The 27,136-nt window shown below is 41.5% G+C and overlaps 1 protein-coding gene across 2 annotated transcripts in view; it reads right to left on the bottom strand.

Moving 5' to 3' along the window:
• Nucleotides 1–27,136, bottom strand: part of mctp1a (multiple C2 domains, transmembrane 1a) — an 84,744-nt gene that overhangs the window by 42,472 nt on the left and 15,136 nt on the right. For both annotated transcript variants that reach the window (XM_019894635.1, XM_019894634.1), the window contains exons 2-14: nt 26,650–26,764; nt 20,931–21,073; nt 20,708–20,787; nt 19,840–19,951; nt 18,327–18,365; nt 15,296–15,460; nt 15,054–15,184; nt 14,572–14,758; nt 8,403–8,496; nt 2,055–2,157; nt 1,390–1,492; nt 771–872; nt 510–584 (exon numbers count right to left, since the gene is read on the bottom strand). In XM_019894635.1, the coding sequence (XP_019750194.1) occupies nt 510–584; nt 771–872; nt 1,390–1,492; nt 2,055–2,157; nt 8,403–8,496; nt 14,572–14,758; nt 15,054–15,184; nt 15,296–15,460; nt 18,327–18,365; nt 19,840–19,951; nt 20,708–20,787; nt 20,931–21,073; nt 26,650–26,710 (1,395 nt within the window). In that variant the 5' untranslated portion in view covers nt 26,711–26,764. The remainder of the gene's footprint in view (nt 1–509; nt 585–770; nt 873–1,389; nt 1,493–2,054; nt 2,158–8,402; nt 8,497–14,571; nt 14,759–15,053; nt 15,185–15,295; nt 15,461–18,326; nt 18,366–19,839; nt 19,952–20,707; nt 20,788–20,930; nt 21,074–26,649; nt 26,765–27,136) is intronic.

Below are 27,136 nucleotides of genomic sequence, written 5' to 3' on the forward strand. Positions count from 1 at the left end.
GGGAGCGGGAACAGCCAACAAATACTATTTTACAGCTTAGTTCGAGCTTTTCGATTTATTAAATTTGCACTCAAATGAATGTGCAAGACCCTTAGCTTACTAAAAAAATATTTATTTTGCAATTCATTTGATTGCACATTTATATATTTGGTTCCCTAAAGACATACAGGACATAAGACCGATTCAGCGGAATGCCCCATACACAGTATGTATTTCACTTATTAAATGCAATAAAAAGTCAACAAAAAGCATAAAAAAATTAATTTGCAAATTAATTTGTACATTATACCCCCAAAAATGTGTACCTTTTATGTGTCCGTTTATTGCAAGCATGATTTTTATTTTTAAGCAACAATATGGTTCTATATGATTTCTCAATCTATTTCTAACGTCTATTTTGTTGTGAAATAAAGTTAAAATAGCGACCTGTTTTTCCAAAAATGAAATCGTATTTTCTATTTATGTGATGTGGTGTAGAAGAATTCAAGTCGCTATAAAAAGTGATTGACCTGTTTGGACACTCTGGGCTCCTCCTCTATGTACTTCTGCTCAATGGGGATCAATGTCCTGAGACCCGCCTTCACCTGGAGGACAACGGAAAACAACAAAGTCAATTATTGGCGTTGAATAAAGAGGCAACCACCAAATTGACATTTTTATTGCCACATTGCAACACATGCACTGACAGAATAAGAGGATAGGGGACAAATATTGGGTTTTTTGTTTGAAATACGGGAGGAAAATCTAAAAAGAAAAAAAAAAAGACTTACAGCATTAAAAATCACGTCTATTTCAAGGAAGATGACCCCTTTCGTTGGCCCTGTCAGCTCCTTACTTTTCAAGGCGTAGGCTTTGCGTTCTCCATTTTGGATCTGTGGGAGAAGGGACATGACAGGCGTCTGTCTGGCAATACCCGACTGAATCGGCTCCCCGGGCCACCTTTGAACCCCAGCTGCCGGCGTTGACAGGGAACCCAAAACAACTGTGGCAACTCTGACAAGTACCTGTTCATTACCCGCAGCAGCTCGCCTCTGTCAAACAGAAATTAACTATCCTGGGAATCACACTGTACAGCCCGGCGCGGATATATATACGACACACGCTTCAGTCGCAAGACACATGTATAGAAAGATTTTGGATGCGAGATGGCGAATGGTGTCATTTCATCTCTCGATCAGTGTCATTTTCATAGCGTCTCTCACTCACGCGCTTGCTTTCTTCTCACCTATCAATCTTTTTTTTGTTTTGACTCATCAGCCCGGCTCGTCGTCGTCGTCATGTCATTTCAAACGCTAATAGACTCGTCAGCGCGTGTGCGAAAATAACCTATGCTTTTTATAACTTCAATGGTGTCTCTTCATTCCGAATGTTTCACGACGTCGGACTCACCTTTAGTAAAGGAATGGCCACTTTCCCCAGGAAGTCTGCGCTTCTGTCTCGGTCCTCGTCGTAAACGGTGACCTCGAGTACTGAGTGGATGTCCTTCACGTTACTGGATGACATGGCCAGACGACAACCGTGAACTGCATGCTAACGGTTTCAAAAGCTAGGACACCACACAGAAGCTTAGTTTCATATTGAAGAAATGTGAAGGCGGTATAAAAGCTTTTCACAGGTCCTTTACATGTGCGTCGATGTTTCAACATCAACAAAAAGTACGTTATTCGCCCTTGGACTACATTTCTATCAAGTGGAGTGGTGTCACAATTGTAAAAGTAGGCTAGCAAGATGGGTGATGTTATGTATAGAAAAGAGGCTATGTGGGCGACGTGCACTCAAAGAATGATTAAATGAACGTGTCCCATCATTGGGAATTCCACATCTTTGGACTCAATAAAAATGTAGCAGATTTTAAAGAACTTATGTAACATTTTGATCTCTCTCATTATCACCCTGCTACGGTATACACAGAACCAGGATACGATCGAGAACCATTTGAAGCCATTTGAAAGTCTCTTGAACAGAGACAAAAAAAATAACAACAGGGATTGTGTGTGTGTGTGTGTGTGTGTGTGTGTGTGTGTGTGTGTGTTTTCACCAATGACTGTACTCACAAAGTGAAGACCTTGTTCCACTCTGGGTTCAGGTTTTTGTAAACGGTGTGAGTCTGCAGCCGATCGTTACTTAGCTCCACTATGCAGAATGGGTCACTCTTACCTAGATAAGACAACGAGAAGAGGAATACAAAAAAAAAAAAATTGGATTTGCGCTTCACTCTCAATGAATAAAATAATGAGTTGGAGAAGGTATTGTGTTTATTTATTGAGTTATATAATGTAAAAGGCTGAGGCAAGAAAATATAAACTAAATATGACACACAAGTCCTCGGGAAAATCTTAAGAGGACTCAAAATTGTAAGACTAGCTATGACGATTAAGGCTCAATGAAGTTGGAATTGAGTTCAACCCCCCAGGTGGCATTTATGACTTTTGCGTGTGTGTGTGTGTGTGTGTATACACATGCAGGTGCGCTCAGCTTTGTCCACGCGTGAGTGTCATCGATCTATGTGATTTTCTCCAAATGTTGTGACAAGGGCAGGACATTTAGTAGGTGTGCAAAGCAAATGTCACCGTGATCAATGCGCTGCCGTAGGTGTTGCCTCTCATATCAGTTGTTGGGGGGGGGTCGTATTGATGTGGCAATTTTCAAAGGGTTATCGACAGCTACGACTCGGGCAATACAAAACAGGATACATTTGAATGGGACTACATAATTCTCCATGCAGCTGTGTATGTTTGTCTTTGTTTTCCTGTTTTCGTTAATGAAGGAAATTTCAAGCCTGTATGGCAAGGAACCATATTTGCTAACGTGAGTGTTCAAAATTGGGAACTGTGAGGCTAAATCCAACAAAGACAGTTAAAAGTCATGACAAATTTAAACTGAAAATAAAATTATACATGACAATATACATATACATATGATAACAATCAACAACCCAAAAAGTTACAAATGTAAAAATAAATTGAGTACCGGTACTTATGTAATCCAATAATTTGCCTCAGGTGGAACTTTTGCATTTCAATTAATTTTAATAACTTGAATCATAAGACATAAATACATACTGCATATCAAATAACCCTGGCACTTCCAAAGCATGGAAAAAAATCAAAACTGATTACATTTAATTGCAATCATTGAAATTAAGGGATGGAAATTTACAGCACACCGCTCCCCACTTTTTTAGCCTAATATTCAGGTTATTTTTTAACGGCTTGACAGGCTCTGGCGCTGCAGTCGGTTGTCACCGGCGATGAACTTTCACCCTATTGGCTGCTACCACCAGAGGCAGCTGTCTTAACCATTACACGCTCACATTTGAGCTAGCGTCCAGGTAAGGCTCCTCCCACATCGGGTCACGTCTCCACGGTGCCTCCGGAGGGTGTGCGGAGGGGGAGCGGGTGCAAACTCATTTCTGGCCGCCCTAAGATAAGTGTGGAGGATTGAATACGGCACGGATGAGGAAGCGGATGTAATTGCCTCGCAGGAGAGCTTAAAGTTGGTCGGGAGTTTGAGGTGCTCATCGCAATTAATTAGAATTCAAGACTTTCAAATGTAAACCCATTTGCATTTTTTTTCTTGCATTTCATCACTTTTAACAGGCTGCGTTCTTGACCTGAAAGTTTTGTGGAATCGCACAGACCACGGCCGAGGCTGACAAAATTTGTCACTTGCAAAAATCACTGAACGAATATCATGGAACGACCAAATTATGTGTAAATTCGTTTGGGAATAGCCAGTTTGGCTAACAACAAGGCAACAATATAACTGTATGGCGAATGGTTTAGATACATTATGTTAGCATCTGCTTGGTGAAGTGAAATTGGCCAGTTTGGAAAATAAGGCAACAATATAACTGTATGGCGAATGGTTTAGGTACATTATGTTAGCATCTGCTTGGTGAAGTGAAATTGTGTGCAAGCTAAATAATTGTATTTCTCATATTGTACTGAGCACCGAAGATGGCCAATTTAAATGTTGGAGGGGGCCATCATTTTTCATCATTGCAACTCGGGGGCCCACGTAGGACTCCGAATTTCCTAACCAGATGTATGACAAAAATGCTACTTAACATATTCACAAAATATGTGGGAAAATACCTGCTCCTAATATATTTAATTTGTCCTAATACATTTCTGAATGCATGTACAAAAGAGCCCAAGCCAACAAAAAAGGGCTGCAAGGTGCGCTCTTGCATAAAAATGACCATTCAAGGACGGCACTAAACTGCTGAACAGTACAGCAACATTACGTGCCAGAACTCATTTTGTGCTTTTCTTCACAAAAATAAACTCAAAACGTTTATACGTTTAAGATACTACAGTATGATTTTTTCCCGCATATCATCAAAAATGCATGGATCTCACCATAATTTATAAGCATAACTTTGGAAGCTACTTGAAAAGGACTACACCCAAAAAACAACAACAACAACAAAAATCACTCATCTATGCAAAAGAACAAGCCTTTGGTATTCCAGCGGCATATGAAACTGCGGATTATGCATTACAATTGAAATGTCTCCGAGTAAAAACGTGTGCTCAAGGAGCACGGACAAAGGACACTGTTGGCTTTTGAGACTGCTTTCACTTATCCGTCACGTTCTACACCACAAAAGCATTTCAGTTAAGAGTCAGAGATGGCCCGAGCGGAATGTGAAAAATGAAAGGGCGAACCGAGACAAGAGAGGAGACAGACGGGCAACGCGAATGGGGGACGAGAGAGGAGAGAGTGAACTATTTTTCTCTCCGTGACCTCCCCACTCGTTCTCTGCCTGTCCGTCTGTTTGTCTCTCGCCTCGTTCCTGACCCTCTCTTGGGCTCAGCTGATAAAATAGGGTGTTCGTGTGCCGAGGGCACTCGTGCCACTCTTAACGGAGCCGTTGTATCTGCCCGTCACACACGCACTGGCGAACAGGCAGAACGCACCTTTGCCTGTCATTTGAATCATCCTTCGCTCTCTATGGAGGTGAAGCATCCCCGGTGGGAAAAATAGGAAGGATTCAAAAGTAAATAAGGATGAATGCGGTGGTTTTTCATGAGACGACAATTCGTGACAATTTTTTGGTTTTTTTGCTTTGCCTTGCAAAGCACAAACTTGAGATACGAGTGCTGTTATGGTGGCAACCAATTCAACTAACTTCACGTTTAATTTGGCAGACAGTTAACGCTTCAAAAAGAGCCTTCAGGCTATTTAATGCCACTTCCGGTTTACTGTCAAACTAAACATCAAACAAAGAGAATTGTGGATTAAAACTACCCATTAATTCTGCTTAAGGAATGCCCTGGAGCAACACGTACACGTGAAACCATTCGAGAGCAGTAATGACTTTCTTGTTTGTGTCTCTACAATTATTATCCTGATTTGGAGCATCAAATTGTGACACTCCACCTGATCACTTTTAGACTTTACACAGATTTGATCGGCTGACTCTTCAAAGATTTTGCATTTTATGCAAAATCGGTGATAGGTTCCGCAAAAAAAGTCGTTCTATGCTGCCCTCATTAATAATCCGAGGCTTCTCAGCATATGCAGTCGGATTCTTTTTCAATTTTTTTTTTCCAAATCTCTTTTAAGATTAAGATTTTTTTTTGGGGGGGGGGCATTTTCAGTGTAGTGAATGTTTATCAGCAATTTTAGGAGAATCTTTAGTGTTTATTGTAATTGTCATTATTTTTTTCCCCAATGCATTTCAATGGCTGTCTATTTTACGTGAATTTTGGCTCGTCTTGGGCCACTCCCAATCCCCCGTGAATAGCTTGGACGACTTTACAGTAATTAAAAAATGTGTTTAAAAAATTGTCGAGATCGGTCCATCTTTTTTCTTGCATTGGTGATGGGTTATTGTCTTTTTTTACTTGCGATATTAACCAAGCCACACTCGACATGTCAAACACATCATTGAACTGTTTCAATGATCCCACGGAGGAAAACTACGACACGATTACCCGTATGCAAAATACGCATTCAAGCGTTTTTTTTTCTTATTTTGTCCGCGAGTCCATGGTAAAAACACAAGAGGCAGGGTGAAGAGAAACCAAAAGTAATGAAATAAACAACTCTGCGACAGCATTCTTTTTTTTTTTTTCTGGAAGTTCGCCATGAAGCGCAGACTGAATGATGAGCTGTGAAACAAGGTCATCGAGTAAATTTAAGTTCCCAGTGAAATACAAGAGCCATTAGCGGCTGCTCTCTGGCTGCCCCGGTCTCAATAACCCAAATCAAGCAGTTCCACTTTGTGTCGGCTAACACAGACTGTGGCTGCTTCGCATTGAGAAACACACACGCTCACACGCGCACACTCGCACACATTTTCTCTACTCTCAGCTAGATAATGCAGAGTGAAAAACTAGGCCTGTCCACTGCAGACCTAATTAAAAGTAAGAATTAATGGAGAACGGAGGATTCGACGGGAGCAAGTGGAGAAAGAAAAGGGAGGGAAGGGGTGCAGGGGGGAGATTTGTTGGTTCAAATGCACACTTTTTTCTATTATTCAAATGAGCACCCTGCATCTTTTCCCCTAAAAACACAGAGATAAATTTAGCATCCGGCATAAATCCAGCCTAAAGAAGACTTAAACTCACTCAGGGAACATTTTGGGAGACCGTAATCCCTCAAACCCCAAAATGACACTTTATCTCCGGCTGAATTCATGGTGATGTACAATGTGCCACACACATTGTCGACGAGATTAAATGCAATTAGTCGAATGCTCAAATTACTGTCATTCTGACAGAAGATAGCAAAATGAAATGAAAAAAAAAATGTAGTGCATCCAGAAAGCACTTTTTCCACATTTGGTACATAACATCCTCATTCCAACATGGATTATAATTATTTTTCCTCCGATAAAATTCTACACACAACACCTCATAATGGCAATGTTGATTTTTCTTTAAAAAAAAAAAAAAACATGATCCGTGATTTTTGTTTTTCCAGCGAAATGGAGGTCAATTCTCTAGACTGGACCAACAACAAATAATTTGGATTTGTCATGATAGTTAGTTTTATTTCATTTTTTGACATTTGTTTTTCTTAATTCAGTTAGTTTTAATTAGTTTCTAGCACAAGTTGGTTTATTTTCATTATTGTTGGGGTTTTTTTATACTGATTATTTTTTTTTGCTTTAGTTTTTTATTAGTTTTAGTGTTAGTTTTTTTTTTTTAAATTATGGGGTGTTTGTCAAGTGCAAGATTAAAAAAAAAAAGTCTCTGAGTACTGTGTACTAAAGCAAAGTAAATTACAATCCTCAAACGACTGTTTGACCTTCTTGTAGAGCAAGACCGAAATAAATACACTTAAACTGAACCATGAAAGCTCATTCAGAAAATGTTTTGCTATCATCATAGTTACATTTTAATTAGTTTTATATTTTGTTTTATACGATGTGGCTTCCGTTTTTTAGTTTTAGTTTTCGTCATTTTGTTAGTTTTGGTAAACTCTAATACTGTATTCAGGTGTAGAGCGATCATGATTCCACCTGAGAGGTTCCTACAGCTTAAATGGAGTCACCTGAGGTCAGTTCTGTCAACTGGACATAATTTTTAAAGTCGCACACCAATCTGTCCACAGTTGACAGTGCATGCCAGAACTCAAAAGTCAAGAAGTCAAAAGATTTGTCAGCCAGAGCTGGCCGACCATCTAAACTGAGAGTGGCCACACGGAAGCCCCTCTCCTTAGTAAAAAGCACATGACAGCTCGCCTGAAGCACTCTCAGACCATGAGAGACAAAATTCTCCCGTCTGAACGATTGAACGCTTTGGCGAGAATGCCAGATGTCATGTTTGGAGGAAACCGGGCGCCATTCATCACCTGGCCAAAAGTGTCCCTTCAGTGAAGCACGGCGGTCACAACATCATCATTTCACTGGCAGGAACCGGGAGACGAGTTAGGATAGAGGGAAAGATGGATGCTGCAGTGTACAGACAGCCTGGATGAAAAGCTGCTCCAGGGTGCTCTTGAACTTAGAACTCGGGCGACGGTTCATCACAACAAGCTCAAAGAAGTGGATGTAAATGTCCTCGAATCTGATTGAACATCGCCGGGGAGACACGAAAATGGCAGTGTACCGACCCGCCTCATCCAAAAGCTGAAAGAGCTTGAGAGGCGCCGCGGAGAGGAATGTGCTAAACTACCCAAAGAGAAGTGTGCCAAAGCTAGTGGCATCAGATTCCAAAAGACTCGAGGCTGTAACTGCTGCCAAAGGTGCGCCAACAAAGCATCGCGCAAAGGTGTTGAATACGTCGTACCCAGGAAAGGGCCTGCGTTCTTCATTTCGTCTATCAGTCTTCGTCCTATATTTGTCTATGTTCTTAAAATGGAAGTTGATGCTGTATCTGATGGCGTTTGCGACGCTCACGGGAATTTACTCATGGCGTTGTTCGGATGCGACGTTGCCTTCCCACCTGTGACGTCGGCCGCCATCAGTCCTTCAGCGCGGATGACTTTTACCTGCACCACCCCGACGTCTTTCAGGTTGTGCAGTGACCTCCACAAGCTCTGAAACAGCACAAGGACAAGGGTGAAAGGTCAAAGAGGCAGGCAAATTAGCATTTAAGGGAAAGATGGGTCAATAGCCTGACATTTCATTAAGGGAGGAAAAGGGTAGAAAATGTCCTTTAGCGGCCCTTATTTGAAAATATAGAGCTGGCATTTATAGCTCGGTCCAACAGGAGGACAAATGAGAGGAGTTCCTTTCAAGAGGAGCTGTGTGCGCTCGTTTGATACACTGTTCAGTTCTCGACTATTGAGACTGAAATAGAATTCATTTGATATGAGCTATATATGGGAGGGGTGAGAGAATTGAGAAGGGTCACATAAGAAGAAAATGTAAAATTGCCATCAGTGAATTCAATCCCATGCATTTTTAGAAGTTGAAAATGAAGGCAAAGGTTGTAACGTCAACCAAAGGGAGCAAAACATGCCGGCAATCGGTTCAGTTGATCAACTGTATCGATATAAACGACAGCGTGTTGCGTTTACTCGGCGGAGCTTCGCCCTGTGAGTTTTGCAATTGTATCCGCGTAGCCTGACGCTTACTGGAACCTCAGGCAGCGACGTGAATAATGCTGCAAGAGTGAGATTCACGTGAGAACACACTTTTAGCGAGGCGTGAAGAGCAAGGTTTGGATATTTACACATACAAACACAGGAACTTTTCACTCTGGCTTTGCACCACCAGCGCTGTAGTCAAGAAAAGAAACACAAACGGATACCCCCCAGCGGAGGCGCTGCAGCAAAACAGGACGACTGAACATTTACTCACATTCAGTGTAAAGTCTCTCCTGGTAGGTTGCCATAATCTCTCAAGCATCTGTCTGAGAACTACAGGCTTAAAATTCAAGCATATGTTTGAAATTATAATGAATAATTAAAACTTCCGAATTGGGATGAGCCCTAAAAAATTGTAATTTGAGGTAGTTTCCCAGCAAGTGGCCCTTGAACAACTAGCTTCATCTGTCTGCCTCCTCAGTACAATACGCTCGTGCTGTTGATATCAAAAGTCTACACACCCCTGCTCAGGAAAAAAAAAAGAACTTTAAATGGCGGCAGGTGTGTGTTGACTCTTATTTAACGTGACTTTGAATGGTGTGATTGGTCAATCGTGATCACAGCCACAGTTAGAAGATGGGGGGGGGGGGGGGGGGCAATGTGAAACACTTTATTTTGTTGTCACTTTTTTTTTTACTTCCCCTCTCAAAAAAAGAACAAACTTAATGGAATTGAGTTGTTCAAGTAATACATCACATGAACGGTGAAAAAGTTTTCCAAATGATTTATCTTGCTCTCATTTTTATATCACTAGAACCTGGCATTTGAACAGGGATGTGTTGGGGGTTTTTTTTGTTTTTTTTTAATCAGCACATAAGAAGAAGTTTGTGCAAGTGACGCGGCTTCTCCAAATAATATTCAGAAAACTGGACGGAAAACAACTTAGTGAATAGTGGCAAGACACAACAATTTAATACCAATTTACAGGACTGGGTGACCCCGCCCAGACAATGGTCACAACCCGCGGGTTATTCATTCCACATTGTAGAAAACTAATTAGGTGCTTGTTCAAAACCAAATCCAGTTTTATTCAAAAGTAACAGCCCACCCAGCTACACACACACACACACACACACACACACACACACACACACACACACACACACACACACACAGGTGCTTTTGTTCATGCCCAAACACTCAGGTACACCGAGGCCAAATTGAGGAGCATGTCGGCGTGTCTTAAAAGCAAGAGTGGGAATGCACTTCACTTCAATTTATTTCTCTCTCGCTGGCAATAACCCTGTCCGTCCGTCCCCACAGGAGTAATTATAATTTAAATCTCAGAGTCAGGCCAGGCCACAGACTTAATTCATTATTACCAACTCTGTCAGACTCTGCCTGTTTCCGGCGATATCATTGTCCAAAAGCTCTGTAAAGGAGATGAGAGGGGAGAGTGTGTGAGAGAATGGGAGGGTGAGTGAGTGACAGAGAGAGAGAGAGAGAGAGAGAGAGAGAGAGAGAGAGAGAGAGAGAGAGAGAGAGAGAGAGAGAGAGAGAGAGAGAGAGTGTGTCAAAAGGATGGGGGAACTCGTTGCTTTCGGACATGATTTCTCTGAAGATCCAAGTGCTTGTTGGGAGAAAAGATAAAGAGAAAACAAGTCAAAGGGAGGGTAGGAAATCATCGTTTTCTTCCAAGGACAGCATGATGTGACGATGGCCCATTTTACCTCCAGAAGTACGTGGTCATACTTTCTCGTCGACAAATCAACATATCACAGGCTTGTGACATAACAGGTTGGAGCCATCGCGACCCAGTCTGATGTGTTCATGTGTCGTGTTGCAAATATATAAATCATAGCAAAGAATTAAACCTTGGTCAGGATTTCAGCTACCAAGACACGGTAACAAAACATTTGGGGCCAATTTATCACAGATGAAATACTCTCCAGCACTTTTCTGTGGATGGAACTTGTGTTTATCTGTACCCTTGCTCACTTAACCAGTTGAAACCAGTTAAGATTGTGGAGTCACACGTTGTCACATGGGCTAGAAAGAGGTGCCCTCCTGTGTGGGGTCGGCTTGAGAAGGATTTCAATAGGGACCATTTTGGACAGATTAGACCTTCTTCCACATTGGAGCCTTATTCTGCCCAATCTTTCTGACATCCATTCAATAGTTCAAGTGAGAATGTACAGTTTTCTTCTTGTTACTGTTTGTGTGCTATTGCAAGCATTAAAGATAAAATGACCGAGTGAAGGTTGCCCAAGGACTTTTCAATTGGTGCCGTGACCCGGATACTGTTAGTATACAACCTGAAAATAGTATGTATCTTGAAAGCATCGACCAAGTAAGCTAACCAAGAAAGCTAAATTATAAAACTTATGTCAAACTAAGTCAGAATCCAAAGTATGAAGCACATGCGGTAATTTTTACAGTTTTTTTTTAAGGAATTATTATTATTTATTTATTTTACGGTTCTCAAAATTAGGCATGATGAAAGCGTGATTTGATTTAGTCCCAAAACTCAGGGAGAACTGACACCTAACCGCGCAAGGAGTAAACAACATAATGTGAAAGAAAAAAAAAAAACTCAGCCAGTGTGAGACTGCAAAGGCATTTTTAGCCTGAAAACCACGCTACCAAAACCAAAACCTTTGTCGCAGCATATGGACAACCCCTATGACATTTTGGGTTTGATAATGATCATTGATTGCCGTAAAAAAATAAGTCAGCCCTTCAACGGGATTTGAATTCACAAAAATACAGTAGCTTGTCGGCGGGTAGAGAGAAGAAATGAAGGGAGGCTTGTCCGTGCCCTCATTTACAAAACTCCCCGCATGACCTCGGGTACAGCCCATCTTTATGAAATGACGATATATTGAATATCATTGCAATATGATGCACAATTTGAACATTAACACTGCACGTAAATATGTGACAATGCATGTTAGGTTAGTTGAAGACTCGAAATTGTCTTGGGTGTCAATGTGAGTGTGAATTCTTTGTTTGCCTGTATGTGCCCTGTGATTTGCTGGCAACCAGACCAGGGTTGGCCCCCATCTCTCAACGAACTAAAATGTTTGAATGTTAACTGCCTGCGCATGGCTAATATTTTGGCGGGTGGTCATTACCGGGACTCACACAATCGAAATGTGAGCTGCTGCTATTTCATTGGTATCGGCCAAATTATGCAACATTCATCATGGAGCGGGTACACAGCGATAGATTTGAACTATTTCTATGTCTGTCCTCCAGCTTGTTATCGGTCCGCTTATGTCCTTTATCCTCACGCGCGTGTACGGTACGCGTGGGTGCGCGCGCGCACGTGCCACCACTCTTCGGCGGAGGTCACCGCGTCCTCCTCTTCCCCTCATCCGCCCTTCTCGTGGCCACCCCAGGCCCATTAAGAGCCATTAGTGTGTGTGCTCCTTTGCCATCATAATACATAAATCTCTCCCACTCCTGTTCGGGCTGTCTCCCTGTACGTCTGGGATGCAGTAATTAGCGATGAAGGAAAGGTTACGGTGAGCAATAGCACATCCAAGGCAATTGTCACTAAGTGAGTGTATTGCGCCATGTTGCATATAGCAATGCCGCTAGCTGCATTTCAAGTCGTTTGCGGTCGGAGTGCACGTGTAAGCTACTTACAAACATCTCGTGTGCACTCGCTGCACAATCTGTATGTGAGTACATGAAAAATTCAACATACGGGGCATTTCATTAGGTGCCCCTACGAGAGCTGTATGACAAATTGTGCCTTGCATAGATAATCAGCTGTGGCTGTATTTTGTCGTAGTGTCGTAATAGAATACAATACATATTGAGACAATAACGTAGCTACAAATTGATTAGCATCTTACAGTCTTCCACGATGCAGTTCAGCACCACGGAAAATTTCGTCAAAACAATATCGGATCAATACTTAAATGAGTCTCAGAAAATGTTTCATTCGCTACACGTATATTTGAAATTATTTAACGACACAAATTCATCTGGGTCATTACATAATGCAGATGAATGTGTGTGTTCATCAGAAGTTTAAAAATGGAAGACAGATTTAGACAAGGCAGATTAGGGGTCTTTGAACAGAACTATTCTATATTAAGGGCCGTACTTAAATCGTATCAGTCCTCTTTGATAAGAAACATCTTTGGTTAATTTTGTCACGAAAAGACAGCTTTTGCCAGGAAAAGAAAAGACTATTATTTAAACAGGTGGATAGTTGCCAGTATTTATTTGGTCATGTCACGGGAGGGCCACATTGGAGACAGACAAGGAGAGGTTGAAGTGAGATACTGTACTGGGAGAGCACAGTAGGGAGAAGGTGGATAAAGTAGGAAAAGGAAGGAAAGGAAAATTGGGCCTTCAGCTCAGCAGAAAAACGGCATTTGTGCAAGTTGTGAGAGAGGTGAAATAGCTTTTTCTTTTCATTTTACACGCCTTCCCTTCCAGTGCACCCCTCAGCCTTTACCTCTCGCCCCCCATTACACACACATTCCATACCACCTTTTTTTTTGTGAGCGCTGGGGGCCGCGGTGGCTTTCTCGGTCATAGAGCTCCCCCCTCTGCTCATTCGCCGTTGCTGCATTTCGGAGGCGGGTGCTCGACTTCCCACGGTCGATCAATAATAAGGCACTCCGGGGTTAAGAAGGTTTTGAGGAACATTCTGAACACTTTGGGGCCACCAGCCGTAATGCCACATTCACCAAAATAAAAGCTAATGAATACAGAGTGGAGTTCTATCGCACTTCTAAAACTATGCAGGGACAAATTGTCCCGCAGGTCACTCTCCTGTTAAGACACCTTCATTTTAAATGCACACCACAAAAAAATATACATCACAAAGAATCTGAATCACATCCACAGAAACAAACCCACCAAGTGGCGTGAACATACTGCTCTGACAACTTTGGTGATTATTTTGGTCAATGAATCTGGGAAGTAATGTAAATCCAAAAGAAGACTTTTGGGGACAAATAAAGAAAGAAATACCAGTGTGCATGGCGTCACGAAAAACAGTGATTCCCAACCACTTTGCAGTGCCGGAAATTTTCAAATTCCATTTAATTGGCCTGAAATATATAATTATATATTTTCACCAAATAATCTTTCTTCACCATCCATTCCAACTGACGTATGTCGACAGATGGAACAATAAATGCTCTTCCGCTCGATGCCAAAACCTCCAATGAATTTGCGTATCCGCCTGTTGCCATTTACATTAAAGAATAATCGCTTAATGTTCAACTAAATGAGCCTACATTGCACACTGAGTAGATTTGTGACTAAATTAAGACAAGATCATTGTTATTTCATGTGCCAAAAAGCAGCAATTTTACAAAAAGGGGCCTCAATCTGTTCAATGCAATCCCGAGTTCATGTTGGCTGCCAAAGTAAACATCAAACAAAGAGAATTAAATGGCATGTATTTATAACAACCACCTAATGTTGCTTCTAGTTTAAAGCTAACATACAATGGGTGGAACACTTCCCGTTTTTTTTTCCCTCAATTTATGCTTGTTACATGTAATCCCTCGCCATTAAGACAGGAAAAACTCAGGGTGAAAAATATCAACTCACATATCTCTGCTTGATCTGGTGTCGCTCCTGCGGGTCGTCCAGCACGTTGACTGACAGGTCTGAGATGGAGACGGCGGCAGAGGCCGTGAGCGTCACCAGCATCACCAGCACGCCTTCGCCTTCCTCGAGTGGCAACTCCAATTTGTGTGTGTGTTCTTTACTGAGGAGGGACAGGTCGATCGTGCACCTGGATGGACACACATACGTCCCAAAACGTTGGACGCGTTAGCACTGAGAACAGAATCGTTTATATTCCTTGTCATCAAAACCTCAAATGGCGTCATGTCGTCCAAAAAAACATCACATGGACTGACATCATATCGAACCTTGTGGATTAAGAATTTTAAATTTATATACAAATCGAGGCAGGTGAGCTAAGACTTCTGGCAAGCTAGCATACTCGGACAGCACTTTGTATTTTTCCAAGGTCTGGTGACAGCGACACATTAATAATCTCAGAAGAACAAAGGAGATAGTTGTACCTTCCCATGAAGTCATCTTTCTTGCCGGCGTCTTTGTCCCAGACCGTAATGTCCACGTAGCCTCCTTGCTCCTCATACATGTGGAAGTCAAACTGTTCTCTCCATTGAGGATTCAGCGTTTTGGGAATGGTCTGGGGCCACAAGAAACAAGTGCGCGGTTCCCAGTTTGTTTGATGGGGGCCAAAAGGATGACAGTGTGAAACGCGCGGTCAAAGGTACTGCCCACGCGTGGGTTTGCTTACCTTGCTCTTATACTTTTGGTGTCCCATCCGAAATTTAACATAAGGGTCACTTCGGCCGTTGTCATCCATGGGCTGGAGGCCGCGACCTTCGATAAGACTGATGCTGACGATGCCCCGCCACAGCTGAGCTTTTCGGTGTACATCTGACAGGCGCATACTCTGGCACTGTGGTGGGCAGACGCGCATTCGCACAACCATCAACGTACACACAGATACGCGCAGAGGCACGCGTGTACGCACACCCACACAAAACAGATCCAGACATTTATTATACGTATATAAACGGAGACGTATTGAAGGAAACGGCAATGAATCATGAAGAAAACAAAACACGTGATTTGAGTACGCAAAGGAATAAGTCGAACAAATAAACCCTCAAATTTAGAGCTTTTTTTTTTGTTGTTTTTTTAAGCTTGGCATCCATTTTTTAATGTGGATACGACGAGAATGAAAAAATCCAAGTTAATATCTTCATTCATTTGGCTGAATAGGTTTGAAACGCTTTTCTAATTTTAGCAGTCCATCTAATAAAGTGACGAGGCAACCTATTTAAGTCTGTTTTCTCACCACTTACAGGCCTATTTAACCTCTCTTTGAATCATTACAATATCCTTCACCGCAACAAATTCCTCCCTCCCCCTCCTTTCATCCATCTTCTGCCTTGTTAGGGCGAATTTATTAGCATAGCTTTTGTTTTGCAGATGAATTTCATTAAACTCCGAACAAACCCTGCCGCACAAGCGCAGCCCTTTGATCTGGAGACGCAGCCTCTTAATTTCTATTCTCCAGACATTAAACACTGCGAGTGGCTCCACGAGGTTCAGCTAACCTCCCGTGCAACTCCACTTCCACGTCTGCCAATTTCTACAACTGAATTTATGTTATGTGGCGGTGTATGCTAATGGTTCAAGGTCACCGTTATGTTGTACTCGAGTAACATTCTCATCGCTTTATTGTTTTGGAACGACATAGCTCTCGCCTTGCTCGAAAAAAAAAAAACCCACAAACAAAAAAAAAAAAAAACAGGGCTATTTATTTTGCGAATCTGTATCTCTGTGCCAGTGCACAGCAGGAGAGAGATCATGCACAGCGATGTTCGGGGGCCTGGAAGTCTCGAAACAAATCTACTTTTAACATATTCGTATACAGTTCAACTTTTATAAGCCCTTTGGAGGAGAGAAAAAAAAAACGTTTGAAGTGCCAAAAAAAGAAATTGCCTAGTGGCGAAGATAGAGACCTGGATTTAATCTGCCTCTGACTCATAATTACTATCGCAAACTATTTCTTGAAGAGTTTGCATCTTCTAACGTATGTTCGTGGCTTCATTAAAAAAAATAAGTTTGTGTAAAAATAAAACTGTGCACTGTGTGCAGCCAGGCAAGGAGGCAAAGAGGGAGTCAAGAGCAACGCCTTTTCTGGGAGGGGTAGCAAGTTCGTTAGTGCTTGCGCGTATTCCCGATTCGCAGGCGGGGTGGCCCATTTTGCAGACTTCAAAGGCGCCATACAGCAGGACGCCTGCCCAGCTTTAACCAGGCACACTCCAAATGTGTATCCGTGTCTCCAAATTGTTAGTCAAGAGGACAGGAGTAACATTATCTGAAGCCTTTCTTAAGGCCATCTGTTAGGTTAGCACTGAAAACTATGTTAAAACTATGTGGCCAAAGCTATTGAGACAAACTCATTGACTGAGACCAAATTGCTATGATATTCCAAATGTTTTTCACCATTTCAGTTCTTCTGGTATTTTTGGGCCTGCCTAAAATGGTGTCCAGTGAAACACTTAGGCGTTAAGCATGACTCCCCCCCAAAGCCCACTATGTAAGAACTTGAGCTATGCTGATTTCTACCACTACAATGTGCAGTTAGCATGCTAGCTATATGGATCCCCTTGAAAATGAATCTTCTAGCTCAGTGTCATTTTTAAATGAAGCCTACTACATGTCTGCCGTTCGCCCCAGAAGGTGGTTAGCTCACAAGCTAGCTGGAGGCTAACCCCTCTTGTTGTGTTGGAGGAAAGCCTCGCCACATGTTGGGGATGTATTGTAGCTTAAGAGGAGATATTTTCGTGATCCAACCATGTAGAGACGTGTAGACATAAAACAGACGCAAGAGGAAGTAGCTTTGATTTTTCAGCAGGATGCGGGTTCACGCATTCAGCGGACACGCCTATGCCATTAGAAAGCCGCAGAAAATGTTTCATCATTTTGAAGGCTCATATTATAGATTAGACAACTTATGTAATCATTCAAACTCGACAGGGTTGTTTACAACAATTTACTCTGTGGTGTGTCAAGTTTGAAAGACAAAGTACATTTCAAGACAGAGGGACAGAGGAAAAACATGCTTCTTTCTGTTCGCCTGAAAGCCACTCGAAATAAGGAGACATGTAGATACAGAACAGGCCCTGATACAGACTTGCATTGTCAATCAACATGCTTATCGGCACGGTTGGTTTGCCATAGTTCTTCAAGCTCCCTGAATATGAAACAACGGCTTTATTTTCTTACACAGCAGCTGCAATAGACTACCAGAGGTGCGGAACCTAAAGCGTTCGATTGTGGCGCCACACAATTTGAAAACCAAATCGAATGAATTGTTCTTGTAAAATAGAACAAAAAACATTGAAAACACAAATGCTTATAATAATATGTAATCATAAACATTCGCTCAATCATTGAATTATATACATCGATTTAGAATGTCCCTTGGAGGAAAACTGCAAAGGTTCCCTGCCACAAGTCATCCATAGTTGCAAAAAGTATGAATATCAAAACTGCAGTCATTTAAAAGCGATCAAAATGTATAACTTACTGTATTTTATATCATAAATATAATGTGCTTGGTTAGTATATTGCAGCTTGTGGAAAATAAAGTGATGACAAAAGCCAAAAGCAACAGAGGTGGGGGGAGGGGGATGGAGGAAAAGAGACTGCATTCATATGCCAGGACACCAGTGAAAAGTGCACAGGTGAAGTGCAGTAGTGTTGCTTGAGGGTGGAGGGGGAGGTGTTTACATGCGTTTTTAGTTTACCTTACTAGATCGTTTCCAGTTCCTTCTCAAAAGCATGGTCTGTGAATGAGACAAAGCGGTTACAGCCCCCCCTACTGTCTCCCACTGGAAGCTGCAGGGGCACAGGTTAAGGGGAAGGTGGTGTGAGCTGTTCAGATGCGAGTACTGTCGTGGCCGGAGTGACGGCGGTGGGGGGCGTGGCGTGGGGTGTGGGGGGGCAGATTAATATAGTGAGGCATCTGTTAGTCATGCTTGGGAAAAAGGCAGGAGCGATTTGCCTTGTCAAGTGTTGTCAAACACAAACATGCTCACGCAAATAAACGTGTTTTTTTATTGCAGTCATGCTGATATTGGTTATTGGAGATTGGTGCCTTTTGGCTTTCTTTTTTTTTTTTTTAGTTTCAAAAGAAAGAAAATCAAGCTCTGGTTCTTTGTATGTTACTTTCAAAGCTTGTAACCATTAGTGTGTATTTGGTGCAGTTTTGAAGACCCGCTGGTGCAAGCTGGAGGGGAAGTTGCTACTTAAAATGTTCTCAGTGCTCACTGGATCAGTCATTCGCTGATGATAACACTTGTGACCACATTTTTACTTTTTTTTTTTTTTAAATCAGAAATTAAAGGAAACTTTTCTCATACATGATTTTTTGCGCTGATTCCGAATCTGTGCTCGAGCACATCAGGGTTCCATAATAATACAAATTATATAAAAACAATAATACATTATGTAATATATTGAGTCACATTTATGAATTAAGGGTTCGGTTCCGCAACAGGTGGAAGTTCTTTCTCTGAAACGTCATAGCTCTATATTACAGCGCAGGATAAAATCCAAAATGCGCAAGCTTTTACGGGTTAAAAAGAAGAAAACATCCCAAAATGCTGCAATGGTAGGAAAAAAGGATTTTTTTTTAAATCAACGTCAAAAATGCTTTCAGCCATCTGTGATTCAAATTTGCTGTTGACCAGTGTAATTAAACAATTAGAATACACAATGTTGGATGACATTACAAAATATCTGAGTCAAAGAAGTCATCATTTCCCCAAATGCATCTCTCCCTCGGCGATCAAGCCTGGCCGATGACAACAAATAGCATGGCGCTATTCGGCACACCCTTGTACTCGTTTTCTTCACTGTTGGAGGGAGCCAAAATGGTGCTTAACCTAAATCGGGTTTATTTGTTCTGTCAAGCGTGGACTCTCTGCACTGCTGAACTAAATAAGCAGCAACATGAAGACATCAGATCAAAAGGAATAAAGTATTTCCCCCGTGACTCCCGCCTTGTTCTGGGTCGAACATGCAGGGGTCCAATTAGGCAGACAAATAATTGAACAGAAATAAATGCAACTCGGAAGCATCGAGCGCATGAGCCAACATCCAGCGCTCTTTGAACATGAAACTTTTACACCGACAACATTAATTACACAGGCGCTTGTGTATGTGCCCTTGCCGATTTGAGGAGTTTCCAATCACTGAACATGTATGAAGTCAGAACTTTCACAAGAACCAGATGGAGGAACAAGAACGTTTCCTTACTGCATCTCTCATGTCTCCCTCTCGCGGTGATAACGTGACCGAAAGTTCCAGGCTGCCGAGATTATGGTCTGGATAATGTGGGTCCTTGAGGTCCAGGACAACTTCCAGTGTCCTACAAGGGAACGCGGTCATACAAGATCATTAAAAATCGACAATTTCAATGAATAATGTATATGGTTAGCAATGCAAGGAAGTCATGTCACAGATGCACGCATAGCCAAAGCAAACAGGGTATGATACTCCTGAATTCAGATCATAAAAACTATAATCCAAATTAAACTGTGTCAATTATTCAAGACTCAATTGAATAACCTTCGTTTATCGAAGCGTTTCCTCGAATGTGAAATGTGACAACGTGATAAAAAAAAAAATCGCAGCATGTGTTTCCAAATGTTACCACGAGAGGGAGGCACGAGATTGTGCAACCACCGAGGAGCGATTTAAGTGGAGCTTTCATACATTTAGTGAGCGCTGAGCTGAAGTAAGGTTTAAAGAAAAACCTTGAAAGCATATAATGCACGAACAAGAAGTACCGGTAGACAACAAGGTGGAGAAGAAGCAAGCAGAGGTGGGGAAAGCAGCCCAACATTGTCCTCAAGTTTACTTGAGTGGCAGTATTGAGTGGAGAAAAAAAAAAGCACTGATGTACTGAGCACCTCTTGAGTTAATTGTGATCTGAATATGCAAACTGAGGTATTGCCCAACAATAATATCACTTTAACAAAAATTTGATTGCTGACATGAATATCAAACGCTCCTATTGGTGAAACGGTCATGTGACAATACAAGCAAAAATACACATTGCAGCCACAAATTCAAATAGCGGGATGTAGCTCAGAGATGAAATTTGAAAGCCAAAAAAGCGGACCTCTGATGCTCCAGAGACTCCAAGTAGAGGTACGCTGAGCCCATAAAGTCATCCTGAAGTCCAAAGTCGTAGTCAAAAACCTAAACAGAAGCGCTGAAGTCAGCAAAGACAGCCCTGAACATGAATCTTAAAATACTGCACATGATTTTCAAAAATGTAAAAAAGTATTCAACAAGCATTTCTCGAGACAAGCCTGCACTTGTATATTTGATGCTTGTTGTACCTTGACATACAGCGGGTCCCTCAGGCTTTCCACCAGGAGAGTTGCTCTTTCATCCCACACTGGATTGAGGTTCTTGTGGATGGTTTTACTCCTGAACACCTCCTTCCCCGCAATTTTGAACTTGACATATGGATCACTCGTACCTGGGAGAGAAAATAAACACTCATAGGAAAAGGACATGATCTCATCTGGACACCAAAAATGTGAGTCTTTAAAAAGCATGAATCAAAATAAATATTTCATCCTAATTCGTTACATATTTTTCTGTATGCTTCTAATGAAGTAAATGAACATTACGACAAAGATCCTTCAAACCTAACAATGAAATTGTAGTGGAGGTTAAGACTGGCCGAAAATAACAAGTCATTAAAAAAAACTAATAAGGAGTAGAAACAAACACATTGGCAGACAGTGTAATGCACTATAGTCTGCAAACATTATAAAAAGCATAGAGGGAAAAAAAAGCAGCAAATGTACTTAAGGGATTGTCTGTGTTTTTGTTTTCCAGAAAATAAAAAGAACTCTGTTTAATTTGCCACTTCGCAAAGTTTCATGCATCATTGATTTTGAAGGACTGGGCAATCAATGTTCTCATCAGTCGCTTGCAGTCTGGAGGCAGCCAATCAGATTCATTGGTTGAGACTCCACATTAAAATCATGGCCAGAACGTAAAAAAGAAACGGCAGGCCTTTCACAGATAATGTGGGCACACATTTTGCAGGATGAGTACAATAACAATGAAATCAAATGTACAATTGCAGTATGCATATTTATAAAATAACAACGACAATAAGAAGAAGAAGAAGAAGCAATTGATTACCCAGATGATTGGGAGATATAATGAAAGATCACATTGAGTAGGTGCAACCAATGCTCTCTTTGGTTCTATGTATTTTAGAAGTCAAGTAGGAAAGTAGCATGCTGATTTGGTCTGTTGGATTTCACTCCATTATCCACTGGGACAAAAGTGATTACCAGAGAAATGGCGAGGGGAGAGAAGACAATTCTATTCTCAAAGAATTCCCATTCGGGCGTTATCCTTTCAGTCAGCATCTTCAAGGTAAACAACGGCAGCAAATACATTTCTCCTTATAGAGGAGTACATACCATCTGTTTGGTGGCTGGAAAGTATCTCAACGAGGACAGCCAGTGTAAATATGTAAGCCTCACAAAACGAGTTTACTGTTGTTTATCATAGGCCATGTAAAAATTGAGCTTTTTTTTTTCTTCTTCGCCAGAGATGCAGAATCAACATAAAGGCGCATGGAGTCATCAAAACAAAGTGCACTCCTTGAGTACCACTCAATTTGGCAAGAGGAGGCTATAAAATAAAACCACATCATTTTCATAATAGAGCGGGGGAAATTAAACAAAGGACATTAAAAAAAAAAAAAAAAACAACAACCTTTTTTTGCTCGATTGACTTGATGGGTGACGGTTCAAATGACACCAGCCACAAAGACAACAAGATCCTCCTGATTAACTACCCAAAACACCCAAAAGGCACACTAGTAAAGTCTCCTCAAATACACACGCCCTTTTATGATCATTTTGTATTTTACTGCTGTGTTGTTGTTGCCCACGTCCACAAGCAGGTTTTTTTTTTTCAAGTGGGAGCTATCCAATAGATGGTGCTAGGGCGCCACCGCGCCACTCACTCCAATAAATCCATAAAATGAGGGATGTTCGATACCACTTTTTTTCCCCCTAACCGATACCAGTACGAGTTTTCGCTCGGTGAGTACTCAACAAGCTCCAGACGGCATGGATAAAAAATAAAAAAGAAGTTTAAAAAAGATCATTTGGACACTGTTGGAAGTTCTTTAATAGTGTCCTAAATATCGCCACAGAAAGTAAATCCTCTGCTTGGTCTTTCCCAGGATGGAGTTCATGACCACCGCGCCACTCACTCCAATAAATCCATAAAATTAGGGATGTTCGATACCACTTTTTTCCCCCCTAACCGATACCAGTATGAGTTTTCGCTCTGTGATTACTCAACAAGCTCCAGATGGCATGGATAAAAAAAAAAAAAAAAAATTTAAAGATCATTTAGACACTGTTGAAGTTCTTTAATAGTGTCCTGAATATCGCCACAGAAAGTACATCCTCTGCTTGGTCTTTCCCAGGATGGAGTTCATGTTGGTCTCCCACTTCCGGTCCTGAGAGATTGCTACTGCTGCTGCTTGCTAGGGTGTCGGGCCGCACGAGCGGAAGCCGTGGCGCTGGGTGAAGCCAGCTGAGACGATTGAAATGGAAAAGTCTGATGTGGTGGGAGCGGAATAGAAAGTGCGTTCGGCTCAACAGACTGATCACACTTTAAGTATCATCAAGACAGGGCATGTCTGTTAGGAGGGGAAATGATTGCAATGTCTACTCCACATAGATGCTCTTTATGGAAAGGAAAGGTCAATAAGAAGTACAGTGGGTATAAAACGTCTACGCACATCTTTTTGGCTACCATTTTGTATATATATATAAAAAAAATTAGACCAAGATAAATAATTTCAAAAAAATGTTTTTCCAAACTTGTAAAAAGGATGTATGCGGCATGTATTTTGAAAACTTTGAACGGGAGTGCTTCACAACTTTGCCCATCGACTGACATGCCATTTAAACCCGGCATCAAAACAGCAGACATCAATAAAAATAAATGTGTTGAAATAAAATAAATGCGAGCTGGCCCAGACGTTTACTCAGCAAACACATTTGCCTGTCCCGTGGCCAAAGTCCATGCTAGTATCTTGGATAGATGTTCCCTTTCTTCTTCTCCTTCTTCCCAGCAGCAGTTGAAAATGCACATAAAGCAAAATTATTTATTGCTAACGCAACACTTCACAAGGAGCGGCCAGGAGGGCGCAGCTCATTGACTCAGAGACAACGACAAAAATACAGCAATACTCCAACAAAAAGAACAGTCTCTGATCAAAGATCAAGAAGAAACAAAGAATAGGCATTTACATTACGCCCAATGTTGAAGACGTTCATGTTGACATCCATTATCGATGCGTGACAGCAGCCTCACGGGCCATAAAGCTAACACTTGGTGATAAAATGCGGTCATAAATATGTTTCAAACATAAAGGCACTTCAAGCGGGTTTCACGCGAGCCAATAACCGGATTCAATTTGAGCAATTTTCTTTCCCTTGTGCTCAAAGTCAGCAGAGGAAGTCTGAAAGTCTGAAACGGACCAGTAGCCAAATTAGGACGCCACATGAAGCGAGGAGCAACTGATTGTTGAGTTGAGTTGAGCATACCGTGTCCCCCAAGTTATTCATTCATCACAATAAAAATGACAAGGAGAGTTAGCAACAGCAAATGAGATAGCGGACATGCTAACAGCTAGCTTAGTTTTTTTCTGTTTTGACCTTATCTGATATGCTGGTGGGTTTCCGGTATTTATAATGCAAATGGATTTTCACAATGACACCCAACGAGCCTCCAAGCGACACAATGATGAGAATCTATTGCCGAACGGTGTTTAAACTTAGAGCTCGGCCTATCTGATCTTGGTGACGAGGGTTTATGATTCCAATCATGAATAATTCAGCTTCTTCATTTTCATCATCAACCTGTAATTCCAATTACATCGTCATGATCAATAGCTCTATGTGGCAGCGCGGGGCAGACAAGTGGTCTTAAAATATTCACACTGATATATGAAGATGTAATTATGTTGCCACTGAATCATGTACTAAAATAAGCTTCATACGCCTTAGGGGAAATGAAGATATGATCGTTGAACATATTTGAAATTAGTCGTTATTTTTTTTTGCAAAAATAAAACTGTTTGATAAAAGTAGCTTATAGTACAATATACTGAGTCACAGCAGTCACCGTTTAAAAAAAAAACAAACAAAAAAAAAAAAACGCAACATGATTATTCATGATTTTTTTCCAGAAATAAAATGTAATTTAAACAGCGAAATCACAGAGGGAGCATGACAGTTTGATCCCACATTAACTTCATACACTCCATCTTTCATACGGCATGATGGTGATTATTTCTTTGCAAAAATAAAAGGGTTTGATAAAAGAAGCTTTTAGTACAATATACTGAGTCACAGCAGTCACCGTTAAAAAAAAAAAAAAGAAAAAAAAAGCCATGATTATTCTGGATTTTTTTACAGAAATAAAATTTAAACTTAAATAAAAAATTTAATTTAATTTAAACAGCGAAATCACAGAGACAGCATGACAGTTTGATCCCACATTAACTTCATACACTCCATCTTTCCTACGGCATGATGGTGATTATTTTATAAATACAGGACGTGAGATCCATGTCACTTGGCTGTGAGCATGGTGAGCTATATGGACAAATGTATTGGGACACCAACAAGAACTGGAGATACTGTATATATTGGCACCGCCTTTGCCAACTCTGGGATGACATCCTAAGTGAGACTAGTGTGTCCTTGGGAATACGAGCATAGCCGTAAGACTGGTTATGGAGAAATAAAATTTAAACTTAAATAAAAAATTTAATTTAATTTAAACAGCGAAATCACAGAGACAGCATGACAGTTTGATCCCACATTAACTTCATACACTCCATCTTTCCTACGGCATGATGGTGATTATTTTATAAATACAGGACGTGAGATCCATGTCACTTGGCTCAGAGCATGGTGGGCTATATGGACAAATGTATTGGGACACCAACAAGAACTGGATATACTGTATATATTGGCACCGCCTTTGCAGTCTCTGGGACGACATCCTAAGTGAGACTAGTGTGTCATTGGGAATACGAGCATAGCCGTAAGACTGGTTATGGAAAGAAACTAGATATTTTTTTAGGAAATGTGTATAAACAAAACAATGACTCAAACAAGTGTCCATTTCATCGGCAGGGTCTGCTTCGCATCTTCTCTCTAAAAAAGGTCTTGCGTAGTCAACGTGTCACTCGTCCTGGCGGCACCGTTGACTGATTTGAGAGGACGACAGCAAAGCAGCACAGTGAAAGTACCTATAAACTACGCCTCCATGTCGTCAGACTTGGAAAAGCCTCTCGCTCAGGCTGTGGGCGGCTGAAACGGTGCATGCGTGTGTGCGCGCTTTGTCAGGACTGACAGATGGCTGCAGCAGTCGGGGTGTCCTATTACCCACAACGCAAGAGGTGCAGTAGGACATATTGAACAGGGCTGAAATACAAGTCATTCCATGGTCCAGTAATGACAGACCCGATTCAATTACTGTACATTCAGTCATGCAGCTGGATGCCTTTGCTTTGCTCATTTTTTAATTTTTTTTTTAATAACGTAGCTGTATGTGGGCTCGTTGTACTGAAAAAAAAAACAGTCATGAAAACATGGAAACAAGCGACAAATGATGGTTAACACGCAAATGCGACTCGGGTCTCTGGGGAGTCTTTTAAGAGTAAGGACGCAACTCGTTCATTTATCCGAAAAGCAATTCAATGTCATCTACTGCCTTGTTTGGATTGCACAAACTGCCGCCGCCCACTACGTGATCAAAACTTTCTTTAACTGCCACTGTAAAATATGAATCGCTTCAAGGTGTAAATGACAACTTTGCTTGAGTCGGATCGATGTGCCTAATTGGGAGTTTGCTTGATCGGACCAAACTACAGAGCATGTACATCTCCAATGATATCTGAATTTGTACACACCGCCGTATTGATCGGCAGCAAGATTGCGATCAAGTCAAATGGAAAAAATAAAATAAAATACAACGAAAATATGGGGCCCCTACCTGTGCGATCTCTGATGGCCAGGTTGTTGCCTTTCTTTAAGACAATATCCAGCTGGTACATGGCTGGACTGGGCGGCGGAGGCTCTGCATTACAAGGGTCCACTATATTGATGCCCTGTGGAGACAAGTAATAAACGTAGCTGTCACCGCATTTTTCTGCGTTGCATGAAGAAAACCAGCCAGCTGGATCTCAGTGCGTCTCTTTCACAAAAAGAATGTAAAAAGAAACGGATTATTAATGGACGAGGTCTAAAGTCTCATAATGTGTAGTTCGTGGGGTATTATTTTGTCTCCATGCATTTTTGATTCTCGTCACTCCTTTGTGATGATCACAAAGGAGACAAAGCAAGCTCGGCACCTTATTAAGCAATCTACTTTGGAAGCTTTGGCCCTTTGGAGGATCATCTCGCTTCAACTTGGTGGGGGAACCCCCCCCCCCAGCCGGCTCTCATCATGGTTCCCTTTGGAGCCATGAACAAGAGACATG

The sequence above is a fragment of the Hippocampus comes genome, unplaced genomic scaffold, assembly GCF_001891065.2.
Source record: "Hippocampus comes isolate QL1 unplaced genomic scaffold, H_comes_QL1_v1.1 scaffold195, whole genome shotgun sequence".
Taxonomy (NCBI): domain Eukaryota; kingdom Metazoa; phylum Chordata; class Actinopteri; order Syngnathiformes; family Syngnathidae; genus Hippocampus; species Hippocampus comes.